This window comes from Peromyscus maniculatus, chromosome 10, assembly GCF_049852395.1.
Source record: "Peromyscus maniculatus bairdii isolate BWxNUB_F1_BW_parent chromosome 10, HU_Pman_BW_mat_3.1, whole genome shotgun sequence".
NCBI lineage: Eukaryota > Metazoa > Chordata > Mammalia > Rodentia > Cricetidae > Peromyscus > Peromyscus maniculatus.
In genome coordinates, this window is record NC_134861.1 from 87,070,996 (window position 1) to 87,093,640 (window position 22,645).

Below are 22,645 nucleotides of genomic sequence, written 5' to 3' on the forward strand. Positions count from 1 at the left end.
AAACCAAGCGTGGCTGCATACGTCTGTAAATCACCTGGGGAGTAGAGGCGGGCGGGTCAGGTCGTCCTCAACTAATGCTTTAGGCCAGCCTGAATTGTGGGTTATGTAAGATCCTGCCTGCCTTAAAACAAAACAAAAAACTCACCTAATCTAACACCTAATAACGGTACATTTTGTTCTACATTAATTATACCTTTAAAGGATAGAGACAGAAAGAGGAAGGATGGGAGTGGAGAGGAAGACGAGGGAGGAGGAGGAGGGAGAGGGAAAGAGCACTCACCAGGGAGTTCATAGCCCCCCACTGGGGGATCATGGTTCATTCTCTCCCCTTTCTGTTCACAAAAGGAGGGATGGCATGGCCACTCACCATGGCAGTTGCTAGTCTTGTTTCCTTGTCAGACTTGGGCTTCTTATGAAGGCGTTCAATGTCCCGAAGAGACAACAATTCACCCCTGTGGCGAGGGATAAAACAACACAAGGTGAGGGTGACCGTCCTTCCCTGATGTTCGCACCCCTGCCTAAGTGACTGCAGATCTGGACCGCACCCCCGCCCAGGCCACTGCAGACCTGGACCGCACCCCTGCCCAGGCCACTGCAGACCTGGACCGCACCTCCGCCCAGGCCGACTGCAGACCTGGACTGCACCTCCGCCCAGGCCACTGCAGACCTGGACCGCACCTCCGCCCAGGCCACTGCAGATCTGGACCGCACCCCCGCCCAGGCCGACTGCAGATCTGGACCGCACCTCCGCCCAGGCCACTGCAGATCTGGACCGCACCCCCGCCCAGGCCACTGCAGATCTGGACCGCACCCCCGCCCAGGCCGACTGCAGACCTGGCAGGGTACCATCCTCACCTGGACTCCTCATCACTGTCGATTTCGACATATTTCCTTTTCTGGGCTTTCCCGGGGGCAGCGTCCATCTCCTTCTTCATCTGGGCCATGCGGATTTTCTGGAAGTCGTCTTGTGTTAACACCCGACTCGTGCTGACGGCTGTAGCTTTGGCTTTCCGCTCCTCAATGGGCATGCTGTCCAGCTTCTTAGCCTTGAAAAGCACACAGCCAAAAGGATAAATGGGTACCACTTAAGGGACAGCTCAGTCATTGCGATTTTAACATGGCCCAGCACAAATGGCACCTTGGCAAACAGAGAGGCACTGTGACAGGACATGTGGACTTACAATCTCTTGCTGTTCCTCGTCGGAAGAGTGGTGCACATCAACCCATTCACCATCCTCCTCCTCCTCCTCCTCCTCCTCCTCCTCGCTGAGGCTGGCACTTTCCCATCCATCTGGGTGAAAGAGAACTCACTGGTACCGCCTCTGGTTCAGCAGGCACAGCAAGCTGAGACCAATCAGCAATGCTGAAGAGTAAGGTCATGAGCCTCAGATACTCCACTGACCAGCTGGGAGACATCTGCTGGCATATGCCACACAACTTCAGTGAATTTAAGGAGCGGAGACCCAGCGCTGACCAAGTATCTGTCCATAGCCAAACCTTGCAGTGACTTACCTACTTCTTACAGCTCAAAGAGGAGCAGACTCTCGCCAGGAAACCCAGCCTGTACTGAAGTCATGGAGAGCCTGTTTGATTCAGAATCCCCCGCTGTCCAGTGAACTGAGTGTTCACCAAAGCTGTGCCTGGACACTTAACTGGAGCCTGAAGCACGTCTCTGACTACCTCACCAAATGTATTCCCGACGGAGGAGAAACAGGGATGGCTGCTGGCAGCCCCTTTAAGTGGCAGCCAGGATATGTGAGTGTCAGCTCTTGGTCGGGCATGCACACAACCACTCAAAAGCTCCCTGATCTTAGCTCCGGGGCCAGATCTGAGGGGAGGCATGAGTGAGGACCCGGGTTCAAAGGGAAGGCCAACGAACCTTCATCGTTCTCTGAATCCTCTTCTCTCTCAATCTCTAGAACCTCTGCTCCTGGAATGTAGTCTTTAGCATCTAACTCTCCATATTCTTGTATTCTTGCTTCAATGGAGGCTTCAGTAGGTTTACCCTAAAGGAGAAAAGTATTTAAAAATAAGGTGCTTAGGTGGAAAGGAGCATTCATTATGAAAGGCCCTCTAGGGTGAGAACACTCTTAAAAAAATGGAGGTGGGCAAATAATAGGAACAACTTGCGGACACGTCACGTCAACAACATAACCTCCAGGCAGAAGACAGTTCACTTCTTTCTGTCTTCTGAGCTAAACTGAGAAACTGGCTTTTGCAAAACATAACTGCCCTGCCGCCTTCTGAAGTTTCAACAGCGCCATCTCTCTGTGTTACAAACGCGCCTCCCTCTCTGCTGGGTTGTGCGTCAGCGGCTGACTGGTCCTGCAGACTCCACCCTGCCAACAGCATCAAACACCGTCACGTAGCAACAGCCGACAGACAGCCATCATCACAGAGCACGTGTCGGCCACAAGGGCTGAGGACCAAGGAATTCCATCAACTGCATCCTAAGCTTGAAGAACAGAACCACACACATCGCGCACACTCCCCTTGGAAGCATCACTCGTTATCCTGTGAACGGCAGGCGCTGCCCTCACTTTCTGAGAACACAATCTTTAGACCATCCTGAGTGCCTTCACCTACCCGGAACTTCTTCTGCAGCATCTGAGGGTTCAGTGTCCGGAAGAGATGAATCAAAGTTCTGGCAGACATCATTACGTCTATGAATAAACACCACCTTTGATTAGAAATGCTGAGGCAGAGACTACAGTGAGGTAAAAGCGAGTCAACTGTGCCCAATGGCCTCCAGAGAACGACATGAACTCACTCTTATCTTTGTGTGTCTTATACTGAGCCAGGTCCTGCAGAAGTTCTTCAGTCATGGCCAAAGGACATCGGGCAGTTATCTCCTTTATAGCATTGATTCTGGGAAAGGAAAAGTGAACTTAAATAAAAGAGTAAATTTACATTCAAAAATCAAAAGGACACAGGTTGGGTTTTATAGGCTAAGGAGCCTAACCCTGCAGTGTGGCAGAGAAGGAGGGCGAGCAGCCTCACAGGCCGGTATTCCCGACAGCCACCTGCTCTGCCGCTGTTAACAAGGACCAGTGTTGTTAACCAGGGCAGGATTTGCCACCAGCTCTAAGGAGGAGGCATGAAGTCAGCTTGGTTATCCCAGCCAGTTTACAAGGAAGATGCAAAGGAACTGCTTAGCGTATCACCAAATGTGGGCAGATTTGACAAGCCTTTGAGTTAACCAGAAGGGCTACAGAAGTTCTCTAGTCTCTCCTTAGAGCGACTCATTAACAAATCGCTTGTCCCAGCACAAGACAAATTCATGGTGGGAGACAAAGAAACATGTAGGTTGTTAAAAGTCACTCATGTAAGAGTAACCTGCAAAATATCACGTGGCTGACCAGCAAGACAAGCATTTTTATCCGGTTCCCTCCAATCAGATGAAACCACAGAGCCTCCTGAGAAGACTGCTTTTCCAGAGGCCACACCTCCAGCTCTAACTGCCCATGCTGGTACACTAAAAACACCTACTGCCCCCAGGCATGCCCTACATACCCTACGGTCATGACTTCCCCAGAGTTCTTGTCAGTAACAAAATTGTTGGCCACCGTCATGAGCAATGACTGAATGATCTGGGTTGGAAACAGAAGAGGAGAGTCAGGTGAGGAGTCCCTGCTTCCTGAGCACAGCCGATCCTTCAGGGCAGGAGGAACTTTCCACCCTCGGGATGGGAGCTGAGAATGAGAACTAAGGAGTGAGGGAGAAAACATCCGCCTCCAGGTCAGTATTCTGCGTTACCGTTAAGGCGAAGGTTACCAGTGTTGGGCAATGTCTTTTAACATTGTTCTCTTTTTCAAACTTTTACAATTTTAGTGTGTGTGCGTGCACACGAGCGAGCGCACACCAGGGCCTGTGTGCGGAGGTCAGAGGACAACTGACCAGAGTCAGCTCTCATCTCACACCTCACCGAAGCAGGTCTCCGGTTTCTACTGACCGCACACTCCAGGCTGGCTTTACTGGTCGGGGAGACTGTCCTGATCTACAGGCCGTCTCTTGGCAAGGGTGCCAGGATTACGGATGCGCACACTGCATCTAGTTTTAAGTGAGTTCTGGGCACTGAAAGTCATGTTGTTGTGGTTTGTGGGAAGAACTTTTACCCACTGAGCCGCAGGACTGGCTTAGCACACAGTTTTCCTTTTCTTACAGGCAACGTGTTTCATTACGGCACTGTTATCCACGGGCCATTACCTTGCTACCCCTCGTTTCTGAAGACCCTCCCATCTCACCCCTGCTCCCTTCCTTCTCCAATAGTCACGCTTGTGCCTTCTTTTTAAAGATTTTTGTTTTTTACTTTTGTGTGTGTGCCATGTGTGCTAAGAGGGCACCAGACCAGTTGGAGCTAGTGAGAGGAGGTTTGTGAGTGTCTGACTTGAGTTCGAGGCCCCAAGCTTGGGAAGAACAGCCAGTGCTCTAACCACTGAACCATCTCTCCAGCCCCCACTTCTGCTTTCTTTGGTGTTGCTTTTCCAGAGACAGGGTTTCTCTATTAACAGCCCTGGCTGTCCTGGAACTCACTTTGTAGACCAGGCTGGACTCGAACTCACAGAGCTGTTTGCCCTTACCTCCCAAGTCCTGGCGCCCAGCTACTTCTGCTTTCTTACAATGACAAAATCAAAACAAAACTTTGCTTTGACACAGGATAATTCAGTGTTCTTTTTTTTTTTTTTTTTTTTTTTTTGGTTTTTCCGAGACAGGGTTTCTCTGTGTAGCTTTGCGCCTTTCCTGGGACTCACTTGGTAGCCCAGGCTGGCCTCGAACTCACAGGGATCCGCCTGGCTCTGCCTCCCGAGTGCTGGGATTAAAGGCGTGCGCCACCACCGCCCGGCTTAATTCAGTGTTCTTTTAATCAAAGAATTATCAGCTTTAAACGATAACACCATGAACTTATAAATATCCTTGGACCTTCCTAGTCATAGAACTTGGTAGTTAAAGTCTGAATCCTTAGCTCGTTCCCTTCTGTGAACTGTACAGCTAAGTTCTACTGCGTCTCCTGAGGAGTTAGGTCTCCTCGGTCCCTGTACAGGGGAGAGGAGACACAGCAACTCTGGGAAGAAACCTAACATGTCCAGTGGCGGCAGCACCGCACACACCGGATCTGGGGGGCAGCACCGCACACACTGGATCAGATGGGGGAGGGAGCACTGCACACACTGGATCTGGGGGGCAGCACTGCACACACTGGATCAGAGGGGGAGGGAGCACGGCACACACTGGATCAGATGGGGGAGGGAGCACTGCACACACCGGATCTGGGGGGCAGCACTGCACACACTGGATCAGAGGGGGGAGGGAGCACTGCACACACTGGATCAGAGGGGGGAGGGAGCACTGCACACACCGGATCCGGGAGGCAGCACTGCACACACTGGATCTAAGGGGCAGCACCGCACACACCGGATTCAGGGGGCAGCACTGCACACGCCTGCACACACCGGATCCACGGGGCAGCACTGCACACACCGGATCCGGGGGGCAGCGTCAAATACACTGGATCCGGGAGGGAGCACTGCACACACTGGATCCGGGAGGCAGCACTGCACACACTGGATCCGGGAGGCAGCACTGCACTGCACACACTGGATCCGAGGGGCAGCACTGCACACACTGGATCCGGGAGGCAGCGCTGCACACACTGGATCCGAGGGGCAGCACTGCACACACCAGATCCGGGAGGCAGCACTGCACTGCACACACCGGATCCGGGAGGCAGCAATGCACTGCACACACCCATCGGGAGGTCAGGGCAAGTTCTCACCTCTGGCGGCACCAGGTGATGAGAGGCTTGTGCAGCGAACAGCAGGATCTTCGTGACTTCTGAAAGCACAGAGATGAGAAAGGGCACACGTTATCATCTGCCTCCAACTACAGCGACACTGCAAGCAATCAGTTATCACAGGACCGTCACTTCCTACTCCACCGAACACCAGCCCCTACCTATCTGAGGGCTCACCTCTTGGCTCCTTCAGGTCCTTTGTTCAACTCTACCTCACCAAATGGCCCTCTGTGATCATGCAGTCTAAAAGAGCATCTGCCGCCATACTCACTATTGTCCTTACTCTGCTTTTCTCTTCAAATTCCCTGACTGGATAGTATACACAGTGCTGCCTAGACTTCTTTCTAGAACAAGTTCAGCGAGAGTAAGGACTCTGCTTTACGGTCACCATGAACCTTACAGACACACTGCTCTCCTTGGCCTTCTGTGCAGGCACAGAAACCACCAAGAAGGCTGTGTGTGGTAGTTCACACCTAGAGTCCTAGCACTTAAGAGTGGCAGCAGAGACTGCAGGACAAAATTTGGTCTCAAGCCCCAAACTAAATAAGTCACAAAACAAACATCTGTTGGACAAACACAAACGTACATATATGAGCATACTCTCTTCCAAGAGGCTGCATGGTGTAGGTAAAGAACAAGGCCTTTGGACCGGGCAAGTGACTCATGCCTCTAGGTGCAGCTCAAGTGGCCCAGGCAGGAGGCCTGCTGAAGTTCCTGCCAGCCCGAGCAAAAACAAACAAGCCCCAAACTGGGTGCAGTGGTGCATGCCGGAGGCAGGAGGAGCTCTGTGACTTCAAGGCCAGCCTGGTGCACACAGGGAGTTCCAGGCTAGCCAAGCATGCATAGTGAGTTTCTCAAAAATATAAAAACAAACCGACCCTTCCTGTTTGGGCAAACGACAACCATCTTCCTCTGCTTCTGTGCCCTTGCTAACTGAGAAGGCACCAAGGCCACGGAGAACAGTAACATAAAGTCCTGTTACCACAAAGCTATAGTCAAAGGTGAAAACTAGACATTTTAAGTTTATTTTTTATGTGCATGGATGCTTCACGTGCATGTGTGTATGTGCACTGCATGCATGCCTGGTGCCTGTGGAGGTCAGACAAGGGAGTTATGGGTGGTTGGAAGCCACCGTGTGGGTGCTGGGAAGTGAGCCCAGATCCTCTGCAAGAGCAGTTCAGTGCTCCTAACTGCTGAGCCCTCGCTCCAGCCCCCAAACTAGAAGTTTTGACAGGAGAATTTATATTACAAAAAGACCTGCAAGCACGAATTTATCTTTTTTATTTTGTTTAATTTAAAAAATAGGTGTGTGTGGTGGTGGTGGGAGCTGGCCTGAAGTCCTGATCCCCCTGCCTCAGCCTTCCATCTTCCTTTCTCTATATAAAACACATATAATGCCATCTGTCTTATTGACACTAGAACAACAGACTAGCACTTGTTGGGCAGCAGACACACAGGCAGGTTACCTCTCTGGTGGGGCTGCAGAAACCTTTGCACAAAAGGGTAGAAGTTGAAGAGGAAAAGCTGTGGAGAGAAGAATGTGCCAACTTTAATATTTATGAGACTGAAGCATGAAATTTCATTTCCCATCAAGTATTGCCATCATCAAACAAACGCACTTGGAATCGTCTTGAGTCGTTTTTGTCTCAGGAAGCAATCTCACCACAGGCTAATTCAATGTGCTGCAGTAACCCAGGGAAAGCTTTTCTTCCCAACACTCCCCCACTATCTCACCATTCCAGACAGAAAGAGAGGAATAACGTAGGGAAAGGCAAACAAAACCCACCACTCTTCTAGTGTTGACCCTGGCCTGGCTGCAGAGATCCAACTTGGTGTTCACCGAAGAGGAGGGACCAGGACCAGTACTGGTCCTAAAGCCGCCGGGACAGAACAGGCAAATCTGAGAGACCCTCGTGTTCTCAGACTGCCACAGACAGTCCTGACTCTACTGTCTTCTAGTCCCACCACACTGGAGGAAGGACTCTGCACTCGGTGTTTTTAAACCAAGGAAAGCAACATGCTGAACAATCTCAGAGCAGAAGCAGTCATGATAATCATGTCAGAACACTGGGCTGTATGCCGGACGGTGGTGGCGCATGCCTTTAATCCCAGCACTCAGGAGGCAGAGGCAGGCAGATACCTATGAGTTTGAGGCCAGCCTGGGCTACAGAGTGAGATCCAGGGCAGGCTCCAAAGCTACACAGAGAAACCCTGTCTCAAAAAACCAAAAAAAAGAAAGAAGAGAGAGAGAGAGAGAGAGAGAGAGAGAGAGAGAGAGAGAGAGAGGGAAGGAAGGAAGGAAGGAAGGAAGGAAGGAAGGAAGGAAGGAAGGAAGGAAGGAAGGAAGGAAGGAAGGGAAGAGAGAAAGAAAGAAGGAAGGAAGGAAAGAAGGAAGGAAGGAAGGAAAGAAAGAAAGAAAGAAAGAAAGAAAGAAAGAAAGAAAGAAAGAAAGAAAGAAAGAAAGAAAGAACGAACGAACGAGAACTGGGCTGGAGAGATGGCTTAGCCGTTAAGAGCACTGGCTGCTCTTCCAGAGGTCCACGTGTTCCCAGCACCCACATGATGACGGACAAGCATCTGTAACTCCAGTCCTAGAGGGTTCATTGCTCTCTTCTGGTTTCCATGGGCACTGAACACATGCATTACACACACACACACACACACACACACAACCCCCATACACAGAAGAGAAAATAAAGCACCAAGAGAACAATGTCAAGGATTCCTTCTTTGTGGTCTAAATTTTGTTAATCCTATTCTCAAGGCAGCTATTCTGAAGTATCCACACGTCTACCATACACACCACCACCACCACCACCACCACCACCACCACCACCACCACCACCACCACCACCACCACCACCACCACCACCACCACCACCAAGCAGCCCTTGCAATCTAACTCAATATAAAAGAAACATCCAGAGATCCCACCTTTGCAAACACACAACCCCTACCAGAGACACCCGGAAGTTCATGCCAGGAAGGGTTAGGCACACTGAAAGGTAGCCAGAATCAAAGGAAGTATGTAGTTTATTCTGGCTCAGGAACACTTATGCGAAGGTACGAAGAACAGAGCACGTAACGGTTACACATGAACTGAGTGTGTAGATTAGCGCTCACACGCACCGGAAAGGAAGCAGTGTAAATAAAAGCAGCTGCTTTCAGACAGAAGGGCAGATTTCCTGCTGATTCTAACTGTGCAAGCGGCTTGGGGATGAAAACCGGAACACCGCTCTACATAACTGCCTGCCTTCACTGAGCCCACCCAACTCCTAACAGCCGAGAGAAGCAGCAAGTCTCGCACCTCGTGAATCCCCACCAGCCTGGAGATGAGGTTCATGAGCATCATCTTCACCTCGAACCTCTCCTTACAGCTCTCGAGCTGCTTCAGAAGCTTTTCTGCAAAGTCTGCAGGGAAGGAATCAGAGGAACCGTGGGTTCGCGGCTGCAGACGGCATGTAACAGGCACAGGAAAGGGCATGAGGCGTTACATCAGAGAAAAGATCACATACGGCACCCCAAACTCATCTCAAGGACTCTTGCCCTGGCACTCACTCTGTAGATCAGGCTGGCCCACAGAACTCAGAGCCTGCCTCTGCCTCCTGAGTGCTGTGCCAACACTCAAGGAGATTTTTAACAGTTTTTTAGAGAATATTTATTAGTTTTTATTTATGGGTATGCTTGTACGTGCATGTGTGCAGATGCCCAGAGGCCAGAAGAAGGTGTTAGATCCCTTAAAGCCAGGCCAGCATCGTGAGCCACCTGATGTGGGTGTCAGGAAGCAAACAGGTCCTCTGCAAGAGCAGCCAGTGCTCTTAGCTCAGAGGGCAACTCTTCAGAGCTCTGGATTCCTAAGACATATTTTTAAATCATTTCTTTTTTGAGGTTACAATTTTTCCCCTCCCACACACCTTTCCCAGGCTTTTTTTCATTAATTATTGTTACATGCATATGTGTATATGTGGATATACTACATATTCCTACTACAGATTCCTGAGGTGGTGTGCATCAACCTCTACAGTGACTCGGACACAGTTTGCTTCTGAGACTGTGGTCTGCAGACTGCCAGCAGCAAATCTACGCAGACTTTCTTGGAAGTGCAGACTCCAAAGCCATGCCCACGCCCTAATGAATCAGAGTCTGCACTTTACCCAGTTCCTAGGTGATTCAATTAAGAAAGACTGGTCTAAAACAGGAGTAAGAGAACAGAAGTGATAAGGCCAGCAAGGAACTCAGAAGCAGTCATTACGGTACCTTGGGGGTCGTGAATCAGGTGAATAGCTGAAAAGTTAAACACTTCTGGCTTCTTCTTCTTCTTTTGTTTCTGAAAGAGAAGGGAAACCCATTCAAATCCCCTTGGCCCTGAATTCCTGTAACATGCCTTATTAGTCAAACTGTCTGTGCGCCTGTGCCCTGAAGGCCACTGGCCAGTCCTCAGAGTGTCCTGAAGGCCACCGGCCAGTCCTCAGAGTGTCCTGAAGGCCACTGGCCAGTCCTAGACTGTGTGTGCCTGTGTCCTGAAGGCCATTAGCCAGTCCTCAGAGTGTCCTGAAGGCCACTGGCCAGTCCTAGACTGTGTGTGCCTGTGTCCTGAAGGCCATTAGCCAGTCCTCAGAGTGCCCTGAAGGCCACCGGCCAGTCCTAGACTGTGCTGTGTGCCCGGCAGGGGAAGATGTCGGTGCTCTATCACTCTGCTTTGTCTCGCTGAGACTGGGTTTCTTACTGAACCTGGACTTGCTGTTTTCTAGTAAGGCCGGCTGGTTACCAATTTCCAGGGACCCACCCGTCTCCTCTCCCATCAGAGCTAGGGTTACAGATGTGGGCAACCACACCTGGCTTGCGATAGACATCTGAACTCAGGTGGTCAGGCTTGCACAGCAGAGTTCTCACCCACTGGGCCATTTCCCCGCCCCCATTACACTAGCTTAGAAGAAAAACAAATCCTTGTTCTAAAAAAAAATCTCTTAAGCCGGGCACTAGTGGCACACGCCTTTAATCCCAGCACTTGGGAGGCAGAGGCAGGCGGATCTCTGTGAGTTCGAGGCCAGCCTGGGCTACCAAGGAAAGGCGCAAAGCTACACAGAGAAACCCTGTCTCGAAAAACCAAAAATAAACAAATAAATAAATAAATAAATCTCTTTTCATTTGAAAGAACTAAAGTTGGTTTTTGCCTTTTAAAATTAAGCTTTGAGAACCCACGTATGGTGGCGCACGCCTTTAATCCTAGCATTTGGAAGGCAGAGGCAAGTGGATCTCTGTGAGTTTGAAGCCAGCCTGGTCTACATAGTGAGTTCCAGGACAGCCAGAGCTAGCTACATAGTGAAATCCTGTCTCAAAAAACCAAACCAAACCAAACCAACCCAACCCAACCACAACATCAAAAGCTTTGAAAATACAGCAGCTATGAAATGTGTGAGACTTGGATTTAAAGATGCAAACAGCAGCACCACACAGAGCCTGGGGAAACGGCTCAGCTGGCCAAGTGTTTGCCGTGTGAGCATGGGGACCTGAGTTTGGATCCTTAGCACCGAGTGGGATGTGGTGGCTCATCCTGTAACTCCAACTCTGGGAAGGCAGAGACGGGTGGTCCTGGAGTTCACTGAACACCAGCCTAGCCAGGTTCAGGGAGAGATGCTTTCTCTAAGAGCAAGGTGCAAAGTGATCGAAGACACCCGACATAGATCTTTGGTAACCTGCACCATGTTCATCTGCACAAATGTGAACGTGTGCACAAACACGTACACACACTAACCCACACACAAATAAACTGTAACACCCACACATGCATGCACACACACACAGACTCCATGGGGATCTAACTGATAATATCTGGAGTAACCACCACCAAATATCATACTTTTTCTAAGAACTCATGTCTAGTTAGAGTAAGTTAATCAAATTTATTCAGTCACAGTTTTGTCAGAGCTGAACATAACCTATTCATCTAAAATGTTAATGCTTACAATTCATCATGCATTTCTAAGGTCTGTTTGCTTTTAACGCTCTCTCTGTCTCTCTCAACCTCAGCAGGCTAAAAGCCCCACGCGTATTCTCCAGGCTAACGCTTCCCGCTGCAGTCTCCCGGCACCAGTCTCACCTTGAGCACTTTCATTGCCTTCTCCAACTTCTTCTTGTTCCTGGAACCCTTCTTCCCCGTGGCATATTGCACCAGCAGGTCCCTCGCTGTGGGGCCCTCGTCCTGCAGAACAGACCACGGTAGGAAAACGGGGACAAGGGACATCCGCACAGAAGCAGCGCACAGTCCTTCCAACTACATGTCCTTTTCTTCTACAGATTTAATTTTCGCTTATGTGTATGTATGTGTCTGTGAGTGTGTGCATGTGAGTGCAGGTGCCCACGCAGACTACAGGCCTTCAGTCCCCAGGCTGGAGTTACAGGTGTCTGGTTGATTAATAAAATATCTGTCGGTGTCAACGTGCGTGTGTGCATGCGTATTATGCAGCAGTGCTTACGTAGCTAGCAGAGGACAACTTTGTGGAGCTGGTTTTCCACTTTCCTCTGTACGTGGGTTCTACGGGCAGAACTCTGGTCGCTGGAGTGCCCCACAAGTGCTTTATCTGCTGAGCCATCTCTCTGGCCCCCACATTTTGGTTCTTAGACTTTTTGCACACACCCAGTAATGAATACAACTTTTAAAATCAGGAAATATGCACACATTTTCCCTGCAGCAATGATTTTTATATTTTTCATTTCAGCATGATATGCAGATACAATGCTGCTTTTATTTGAAGGAAACTGGAAATGTATTTATCAATAGAAGAATGCTTAAAGTATAATACATTCATATTCTGGGAATTTTCGGTGGGTATTCATAGATCTAAACAAAATGCATCTGCACACACTGACACAAACAAAGCCCACTGCAGTGTGTACATATGATGCATATAGCTTCTAAATGCTTACATAAGACTTTCTGTACAAACATATAAATGCCCTGGAAAAGAAATGGGTCTGGAAGGAATATGACAGAAATAACACAAAGTCAGGAAACCTTTACTCTGTCTACATCATCTTAACGTTCTTACAAGGAAATCTAGTAAGATGTTATCAGGGGTTCCTGATCTAGTTACAGCAATGCTAAAATTATTTGTTCATGTGCGTGTGTGCGTGCACGCGCGTGTGTGAGCATACATGCATCTGAGCATCCCTGCAGATCCCTACAGAGAACAGAAGAGTGTGTTGAATCCCTTGGAGCTGGATTACATGCAGTTGTAAACCGTCCAACACAGGTGCTACGAACCAAACTCTGGTCCTCTACAAGAACAGGAAGTGCTCTTCACCACCGGGGCATCGCTCCAGCCCTGTATATATATGTACATTCTTAGTATTTTTAAAAAGGAATGCCTTTTTACTTCTTCTAAGAAACTTTTTTATCACTTGATTTTAAAGACATTGCAATACTATTCTCCTCTTTCCTACTTCTGTGATGCTGGTTCTACTCAAAACTGCCAGCATTTTCTCTTCTTCTAAATGTACATATGGAAGGTAGAAATAACTTCGAACTAAGATCAGGGTCAAATGAATCTGGCTTACATTTTAGTCAGTCTCACCAGACAAATAAAAGGAGTACATTGCCGATGTCTTGAACTGGAGTCTCAACACGGCAGGGCTCTAACAAGGACAGATGTGACCCTCGTTCCCTCTAACTTACACATCTGAGGGTCTGACAGACTGAGCGCAGAGGAGCCACCCATGAGGAACCGGACACCTCGAAGAACTCAACCCACCTCGGATTCTGAGTCACTGTCCTGTTTCTCCTCCTCATCTTTCCCGAGGAAGAACGTCAAAGCAGCAACTAATATCTAAAGAACAAGACAAAAGTCAGCTTCCCCAGCACATCCCAATACAGACTCCGTCCACACTCCACCCCACATAAAGTCAACTTCCCCAGTGTGTCCAATACAGACTCCGTCCACACTGCCACCCCACATAAAGTCAAATTCCTCAGCACATCCCAATACAGACTCCGTCTACACTGCCCCCCACATAAAGTCAACTTCCCCAAAGTGTCCCAATATAGACTCTGTCCACACTGCCACCCACATGCATATATGCTGTGTCTGGAGAAAAAAATCTCCAGAGTAGGAGGGAGGGTAATGACTCCTTTTTCATGATTTAAAATATTACTTGTTCCACAAATACCCAATGACAACCTTAACTACGATGGAGGAGAGGGACAGAGCTCACAGCAGAGCGCATGCTGGAGAGGAAGCCCAGTCTCTGGGTTCCACCTGCGAACCCCCCAAATCAATCATTTATGAGATAAAAAACTGTCAGGCGCATGTCCTGTGAAAGGAGAGGTTAGCTCTCCCTGACAGAGATGGAAGCCTCACAACACACACGGAGCTAAGGCACTGGCACCGAGGTGGTGAGATCTAATCACGGTCTTTACACACTTGTACCTGGTGCTAAACACTGACTTAAACAAACCAAAAGAAACAACAGCCAGGCTCTGTACAGTTACTCTTCAGGTAGACCGCTGAGAGTCTCTACACCCCCAAGAAAGGCGCCATCACAGCCTTGCTTCTGAGTCAAACACTGTCTGAGTTTCTTTCAGCTGTGCCGGAGGCCAATAGAAGGAAAGCCGGGTCTCACAGGGGAAATAATCTAAACTGCTGTCGGGGTTTTGTGAACATCATGCAGTTGGGTTTGATGGTGTCTCTTTCTACAGCGTGATTTCCTGGCTCACTTTAGGAGTCAATTAGAACTACAGCATTTTAAAGCACGATATAGTATATGGTAGTCACTTCCTCCTGACACACCCATCTCCACTTCCGCCCTCGGGAACTGACCCCTGCCTGCTTCTTCTGCACAGCACTACAGCTCACCTTGGTGACCTTGGAGAAACAGGCAGTGGTGATAACATTGACAGTTTTAGCATCGTTCCTGGAAGAGACAATGGCACAAAGCAGTGGGTCCTTCTGACATTAGGATGGTCCACTCCTGGACTCTACAGTGACGCTGCTAAGGGTCAGCACAGGTTCAAAGCTTCACTAATTCCAGCTCAGCTTGGGACACAAACTGAAGCCATCGGTGTGGAGAACATTTGGTGCTCAGGAAGCCGCTCAGATTACGTGTTAAAAACGAAAACACCAAAAACTTAGAAGGAGAAAAACCTACAACACAGCAAGCCCAGGGCTGGAGGGAGAGTGCTCGTGTGAGCCTGAGGACCGGAGTTCAGATCCCAGCACCGGGCGGGGGCATGGCGGCCTGTCTGCTGGCAGAGACGAGATCCCCACAGCAAAGCAGCTGCCAGAGTAGCCGAACTAGCTCACCTGAGCTCAACTCAGTTCAAATGAGAGACCTTGTCTCAAGGTGTAAGGTAAAGAGCAACTGAGGAAGACAGCAGATGGGATGCCAAGCTTGAGTACACACACACACACACACACACACACACACGCAAGCACGCACACACAACCCTAACGTGTGTGCAAAAAAAGAAAATTAAAAAAAATTTTTAACATCTTTAAAATTTAGCAAAATTGCTGGGCGGCAGTGGTGCACGCCTTTAATCCCAGCACTCAGGAGGCAGAGCCAAGCAGATTTCTGTGAGTTCGAGGCCAGCCTGGTCTACAGAGTGAGATCCAGGACAGGTACCCAAACTACATGGTCTTAAAAAACAAAACAAAACAAAAAAAAATTTAGCAAAATCTCAACCACTGCTGAAAAAAGGTTTATTTCAGCTCACACTCATCTCTGAAGGATGTCAGGGCAGGAGGCCACTGAGGAGTGCTGCTCATTGGCTTTCTTCCTCACATTACTCAACCTGCTTTCTTAACAACTCAGGACCGCCTGCCCAGGGATGACACTGCCCACACGGGCTGTGCCCCCCCACATCCATCATGAACTAAAAAGATGCACCATAACTGTCTACAGACATCTGATGGAGGCATCTGCTAACTGAGGTTCCTCTTCCCAGATAATGACAGCCTGTGTTGAGCCAACACAAGGACCAACTACATCAGATGGCCTCTGTGTTTCATGTTCAACTTCAATGCACGATACAAGTATATTAAAGAGTGTAAGATTAAAACAAAGACAAAAAGCCACACTTATTTATGGGCTCTGTAATCATTATAAATGAAAATAAAGCCAGGCAGTGGTGGTGGCACACGCCTTTAATCCCAGCACTCGGGAGGCAGAGGCAGGCGGATCTCTGTGAGTTCAAGGCCAGCCTGGGCTACAGATGAGTTTCAGGGCAGCCAGTGCTGTAATACAGAGAAATCCTGTCTTGAAAAACTAACAAACAGTATGTGTGTGTGTGTGTGTGTGTGTGTGTGTGTGTGTGTGTGTGTGTGTATGTGTGTGTGTGTGTATGTGTGTGTGTGTGTATATATGTGTATACTTCTCATGAGAAACACTCCTGCATGTTACCAGATGTTCCTTCTGTAGAGTTCGATCATCACATCCAGAGACATCTTGGCTGCAGTGGCGTTACTGTCCCTCAGCATGGTGTACATGAAATTCTGCAGCACCTGGGGACGAGGAGGACGAAGACTCAATGCACAGGCGGCACAAAGCTTGGAGCCCAAGAAGCCAGGGCACTCACCACGTTCACTTTATTGTTCTTGTGCTTGGCGTTGATGTTCTTGATGTCAGTCACTATGTGTGTGTACAGGGTCTGCGGAGACAAAGCATACACGTGAAGCCTGGGAGAGAAGCACAGATGAGCAGGACACATGTGAAGCCCGGGAGAGAAGCACAGATGAGCAGGACACACGTGAGGCCCGGGAGAGAAGCACAGATGTGCAGGAAGCCCGGGAGAGAAGCACAGATGTGCAGGACACACGTGAAGCTCTGCTTTTCCTGTTTCATTCCACCACGGAAGAGATCTGATGGAAGAGAAGAGATCTGACGGAAGAAAAGAGATCTGACGGAAGCAAACACTCAAGGGCAGCCAAAGGTAAAGCTGCCCTCCGGGGCCGTGAGTGGAATCACAGGAGAAAAGAACCCCACTATCCCACCTGTTACACAACAGTCATAACTCTTGTTTACAACAGGCAAATAGGAGAAGCAACCCAAGTGCCCACTGATGACGAACAGCTCCGATGAATGGGTAAACGTGTGGCAGAGCCATACCACGGACTATTTGGCAACAAAAAAGACACAACCACACACACTACAATACACACTGATCCTGAAACAGCATGCTGAGTACAAGAAGGCAGCCACGAGAAAACGTAACGTATGACTCCACCAGAGGGAAACACGGGGAACAGGCAAAACTGTGGTACTGTACCACTCTGAGACAGAGGCGGGAAGAAGGTTCGAGACAGCCTGGCTACAAGGTCAAGGTCAGGCTGGACTACAGTGAGACCCTGTCTGAAAAACTCAAGGGCCGGGAAGCACCTTAGTGAAAGGGCACCTCTAGGAACTGTAAGGCTCTGGACCCAATCTCCAGCACTGCCAGGAACCCAGAAACAGGAAGCACAGAGGGCCAGAGAGGTGGCTCAGCCGTTAAGAGCATTGGCTGCTCTTGCAGAGGACCCGGGTTCAGTTCCCAGCGCCCACCTGGTGGCTCCCAGCTGTCTGTAACTCCAGTTCTAGGGGACGTGACATCCTCTTCTGGACTCTGTGGGTAATGAGTGCATGCAGTACACATACACACGCAGGCAAAACACCCACACACAAAAAAAGGAATCTTTTTTTAAAAAGTGCACTGAACTGTACACTAGAAATGGATATAATTTTAAAAAGATTCATTTTTATTATGTTTAATTAATACAGTTGTGTGTGCCAGCATGTGGGTGTGGGCACATGAGTGTAGGTGCCATGGACGCTGGAGGTGTCAGAGCCCCTAGAGCTGGAGTTGATGGCTGTCACTGCCTGACGAGGGTGCTGGAGCTGAACCTGGACCTCCTGAAAGAGCAGCAAGGACTCAACAGCAAGCCGTCTCACCAGCGCCTAACTCTTTAAGGGAAGCAAGCATCTGAATACACGACAGGTCTGTGACTATAAACATCACTAGGACTCAAAACATGGTCCCATGGATCATCTGTAGTTCACAACTTAGACCAGAACTACAAAATGCTCAAATCAAATAGTAGTAGTCTCTTAAAACTTAAGTTTTTCTTTCTGAAATTTGTTTCATAAGCCTCCGGCTCTTGTCTTAAAGAAGCAAATATAGTCATAGAAAAATGCTGTAGCAACAGAAAGTTAAGTTTTTACTGTGCAGGTTGGTTCCAGCTAGTATGCATGTCCTCCTGTAACCATTCAGTACAGCGTGGTCAGGAAGAGACCAGGTTTTGGCATCAGGCTGCCTGGGCTCATGGTCCGGTCCTACACACAGCTGTCTGACCCGAGACAAGTCACTCACTCACCTGTGCCTCGACCTGCCCGCCTACAAAGCATTAGCAATAAAGATCAACAATCTCTATCTCAGGTGTTTGTGAATAAACGTATACTTGAAGCCCCTGAGATGTAAAGGTCCCGAGTGGCATTCAGCAAAGGATGGTTATTAATACTACACTGCGCGGCACGATGTTCCTCCTGCTGAAGGACCAGCTGTATCTCTCACCCTATCAAAGGAGGTTAGTAATCCCGTGAACTCTGAACTCTGTCTGCTGTCAGCGCAGGAAGAGAGGAACGTAGGGAATAAGCTTTCGCTCTTTACCTTCCGCAGGAGCTTGTCATGGCAGCGCAGAAGCTCGAAGAAGAGCTCCAGCAAACTCGATGGGTTGATGAGATTTTTATTTCGCAGCAAGATCAACGCTTTGCAAAATGTCTAGGGAGAGGAAAAGGAAGCATACATACTAAAAGATGACGTTTAGTTAATCCAATGAGACAACATGGCATGCCCACCCTACCTCTGCCCTCGCCCAGGCACCGGGGAGATGCTGGCTGCAAGGTGCTCTCCTTCTCCATTACCATCACATGCACCGGGGGTTCTAACTATACCATGCGGAGATCCGGGTCCAAGACAGTGTGATTGTAGGAGAGCAGCTCCTTCAGCTCCTGCGGGAAGTTGCTGAGATGCTCCGGGTAGCAGTGGCCAATCTGTAACAAAGCACACAGCAGCGCTCTTCTCAAGAGCAGCCTCTCTCCCTAACTTCAGGTGCACATGGAGATGCTCAGGGGACAGCTGGTTCACGGCGGTAATGACTCCCAACTGCCAGCCTCCCCGTATGCTGATTTTTCTACTACTTCCATTGTTCTAGTAGTTTTTGTAAAAGTATGCGGCAAAACTGAGATCCTGCCTGTAGGACAAATTTAATGATTTTTGTTCTGGTTGGTTCTGTGTTAAAATTCATCAAAAACCCTCTAACATATCTTAGGAAGAAAATAAGATCTACAGAGGGAAGGCTTTGGGAAAATTTAAGTCTCCACACAGGGGCTGGAAACAACAGGGATGGGGTGGGGTGGTGGTACTTCTGCACATTATGTGTAGCACCGACTTCTGTCTCACTTAGAAATTCCTTCTTACCTGTGCCATGAACATCACCAGCTCTGCCAGATCTTTGCTGGGTTTATTTGGTTGTAACTTGAAAATCTCCATATTGGATTTATAGTGATTGTATTGCTGGAGGAACTGTAGGGAAAAAGAGAACGGAGTTTGTCACACGCTTTATACAGAATAACAAGCCAGCGCCCACTCTGCCAGTGGCACCGAGAAGAAGATCTGGGTAGATAAGAAGGCTTCGTGCATGGCAGGCAAACCCTGAGTCACACCCAGCTCTTCAAACAGTCCTTTTTCCTTCTCTGCATTTTTCCACACGAGTTTAGAAAACTCTTCAGCACCACATGGCTCACGTGAAGACCCGTCCCTTAGAACCGAGGCTTGAGCAGTGTGGTGTAGACAAGAGTCGGGAACTCAGATTCCAGCCTCGTTCTGCCATTTACATTACATGACCTGTGCATGAAGGACGCCAGGATCTGCAGAAAATGCCAGGCCAGGCCAGTAAATGTGCAGTGTACCCGAGGACATGAAGCCTTCCAGTCAAAGTCTCCCCTTTAAATACCCACTGAAGCTTTATGTCAGAGTTCTAGACAAGGCGGGCGAAGAATCAAAGACTGAGCTCAAGAGACAGCTCAGTGGTAAGAGCACTTGTTCTCAGAGGCCTGGCTCACGAGCCAGAATCCACAGCGGTGCACGACCATCGTAATTCCAGGTACATGGAATCAGAAGCCCTCTTCTAACTGCTAACGGTACCAGGTACGCATGCACATAGTGCGTGTGGCTAAGACACTCACACACAGTTTTTAAAACTGGAGGAGGAGGAAGAGAATCAAGGACAGGGCTGGAGAAATGCTCGGGAGTTGGGAGTGCCCGCCGTGCAGGCCTGAGGATCTGAGTTCCGAGGCCATCACCCATGTATAAAGCCAGCGTGAGGGTGCAGATGGCAGGCCCTCTGGGGCTTACTGAATACTAGCTTAGCTCCAGGACCAGTGAAAGGATGAGACTGGGTGGAACGAGAGCCTAGAGCACCCGACATCCTTCTGTGGCCTCCACGTGAGGGCACGGGTGTGCTACACTAACCTCTGCCCACCCGACCCATCCCCCAAGCCCAGACAGTAATAAAGCCCAGGTTAAAAGACGCAGGAATAAGTCTAAAGCCACAGCTTCCACTTGCCAAGTACCTGGTTTGTGCCAAGCTCAAGATACACAAGACCTCGTTTAATCCAACAAACAAGCCAGTTTACTGCTGTGACCATAACTGGAGTCAAGCCTTAGTTTCACACCCTACAGCTATTGTCTTTCCATACACATTGTGGCTGGGAAGGGAACCATTGATGGGAACGTAAGCCAGACTCAGAGATGGCCCATGTTTCCTCTCATAAGCAGAATTTAGATTTAAATTTATGTCTGTGACATGTCAGAAAGGAGGACATGGGAAGAGACCCTTTTTTTATGTGTACTGAGTGTTTGCCTGTATATACGTATGTGTGCACATGTGCCTGGTGTCCAGAGGCCAGAAGAGGGTGTAGGGCGCCCCCGACACTGGAGTCAGACGGTTATGAGCCACCATGGAGATGCTGGACAACTGGGTCCCCTGGAAAAGCACCAGTGCTCTTAACCATTGAACCAACTCCCCGGGGAGAAGAAAGAGATCTTAAAGGGGTGCAGGGAACTGAAGTGTATGTGACATCGATACAGAAGCAGGGGTTGTTTGGGGGAGAGGAAGGGGACCAGTCAGAGGAGCACAGACAGGGGGGACTGGGAAGGGCAGTGTCGAGGGGGACGAAATAAGAACAAAACACAACATGTATGTATGGAAGTGTTGAAATGAAACCCACCACCCTGCAAGCTAACTCCAAAAATTAATAACACAAAAAGAACTGCAAGAGCTCTTAATCTCTCCTCTGTGAATGATGGCACATTAGCTTGAACATCGTAATATCGAAGGAAGTTAACAGCAGCAGACTGAGATGGTTTTAATGCTTCCGAGACAAACTCGAGTCTGAAGTGTCTACCAGGTCAACAGCACAAAGTCACCGCGTTCACTTCGTCTCTTCTTAGTTCACACACCTCAAGTGCTAAGTCCCTCACAACGCGGGCCTAGTATCATTCTCGACCTCATCTTTCCCCAAAGCACTTTCGGAAATCCAGCTCAGGCTGGCTCCCGAGGAGTTCGAACCCGGGCTTAACCGCACTTTCCAAGTTTCTGACCGTGGCCCAGGCACTCGAGAACTCTCTGCTCTTCCTGGCAAAGCCTGGGGCGCTCGGGGGCGGCCGTTTGTGGAAAGCACTTTTTTACACACGGCTCATGAAATGTTGGGGACTAATTAGGAGTCTTCGAGACGAGGCGGCCGGTGGCTTGGGCGCAGCCTCTTCGCCCCTCGGCGGATCGGCGGGGTGGGTGGCTGCATCGGCCCGGAGGCAACCGGTTTTGAGGTTTGTGTCGGTGGTAGCGGGGTCGGCAGGGCAGGGCAGCCTGTTTGCAAGCGGCGGAAAGCGAGGCCTCGGGAACGTTCCTTCCCCGCACACCCCCTCTCCTCCCGAGGGCCCCGGAAGCCGGACCCCCGTCCCACCTCCTCGGTGTAGGCCGGCGGGTCCCGCTTGATGAGGTTCTGCAACTGCGGCAGGTTGCTGGGCAGCTTGTTGTTGTTCCTGCCCGACATGGTGGCTGCAGATGGGCTCCCGGGCGAGTTCTTGGGAAACGCAGACCCGCGTCCGTCACGGCCCAGTCCCCGCCGCAGCTCAGACGCGTGTTTCCCAGGGGAACCGGAAGCAGCACATGGGACACTCGGCCAGCCGGACCGAGCTACGGGAGGCTCGGAGGATCAAACTTACCCGCCCTGCTTGGCAAAGCTTTGTTGAGGTCCGCACGCTGTCGGCCCCTGCTGTTGGGCAATCGCTACTACTGTCGCCAAATGTTTTTGACGCGATCTGAAAGTTAAAGCTGTGGGGTTTTCTTCCACATGCACGAGCAGGTTTCATTATCTCAACATTCTTTTTCACTGAAAATAATTTTTATCCAATATATTTGATCATGTTTTTTTTCCCCCTCCTCCAGTTCCTCCCAGATCTTTCTCAGCATTTTTATGATGGCACAAATGAGTGAGGATTAGTAAGGGACCCAGGTATGGCGGCACACGGATGTAATCCCTATACTCAGGAGGCTGAGGCAGGAGGATTATATGTTTGGGGGCAAGACTGGGCTGAAATTTACCCTGTCTCAAGATAAACAACAGGAATCAAGCAGAGGCTTGAGAACTGGCTCGGGTGGCCTGTCTTGTAGGAGATTGTAGGTTTGTTTCCCAACTGGGTGTGTTGGCTCTTGCCTGCAATCTGAATACTTCCGAAGTGGAGGCAGGAGGGTTGAGACTCCAAGATCATCCTCAGCACATGGGGAATTTGAGGGAAGCCTGGGGTACATGAGACCCTGTATT

At 49.6% G+C, this 22,645-nt stretch overlaps 1 protein-coding gene and 1 pseudogene across 3 annotated transcripts in view; one reads left to right on the forward strand and one right to left on the reverse strand.

The window, feature by feature from the left end:
• The window catches only part of Sdad1 (SDA1 domain containing 1), a 29,286-nt gene extending 7,302 nt beyond the window's left edge, over window positions 1-21,984 (reverse strand). The window contains exons 1-20 of one of the 3 annotated variants that reach the window (XM_006987223.4): window positions 21,785-21,984; window positions 19,239-19,343; window positions 18,713-18,811; window positions 18,429-18,539; window positions 16,365-16,436; window positions 16,190-16,290; window positions 14,644-14,701; window positions 13,543-13,617; window positions 11,892-11,993; window positions 10,049-10,118; window positions 9,099-9,202; window positions 7,258-7,315; window positions 5,774-5,832; window positions 3,514-3,590; window positions 2,771-2,868; window positions 2,587-2,663; window positions 1,880-2,006; window positions 1,182-1,291; window positions 856-1,046; window positions 368-452 (exon numbers count right to left, since the gene is read on the reverse strand). In XM_006987223.4, the coding sequence (XP_006987285.1) occupies window positions 368-452; window positions 856-1,046; window positions 1,182-1,291; window positions 1,880-2,006; window positions 2,587-2,663; window positions 2,771-2,868; window positions 3,514-3,590; window positions 5,774-5,832; window positions 7,258-7,315; window positions 9,099-9,202; window positions 10,049-10,118; window positions 11,892-11,993; window positions 13,543-13,617; window positions 14,644-14,701; window positions 16,190-16,290; window positions 16,365-16,436; window positions 18,429-18,539; window positions 18,713-18,811; window positions 19,239-19,343; window positions 21,785-21,874 (1,869 nt within the window). In that variant the 5' untranslated portion in view covers window positions 21,875-21,984. Of the gene's footprint in view, window positions 1-367; window positions 453-855; window positions 1,047-1,181; window positions 1,292-1,879; window positions 2,007-2,586; window positions 2,664-2,770; window positions 2,869-3,513; window positions 3,591-5,773; window positions 5,833-7,257; window positions 7,316-9,098; window positions 9,203-10,048; window positions 10,119-11,891; window positions 11,994-13,542; window positions 13,618-14,643; window positions 14,702-16,189; window positions 16,291-16,364; window positions 16,437-18,428; window positions 18,540-18,712; window positions 18,812-19,238; window positions 19,344-21,281; window positions 21,763-21,784 lie in introns of those variants that run through there. The other 2 variants (XM_042257636.2, XM_042257637.2) reach the window with 2 other exon arrangements.
• LOC121821045 (U6atac minor spliceosomal RNA) lies at window positions 14,097-14,206 on the forward strand (annotated as a pseudogene).
• Window positions 21,985-22,645: the final 661 nt, after the last annotated feature.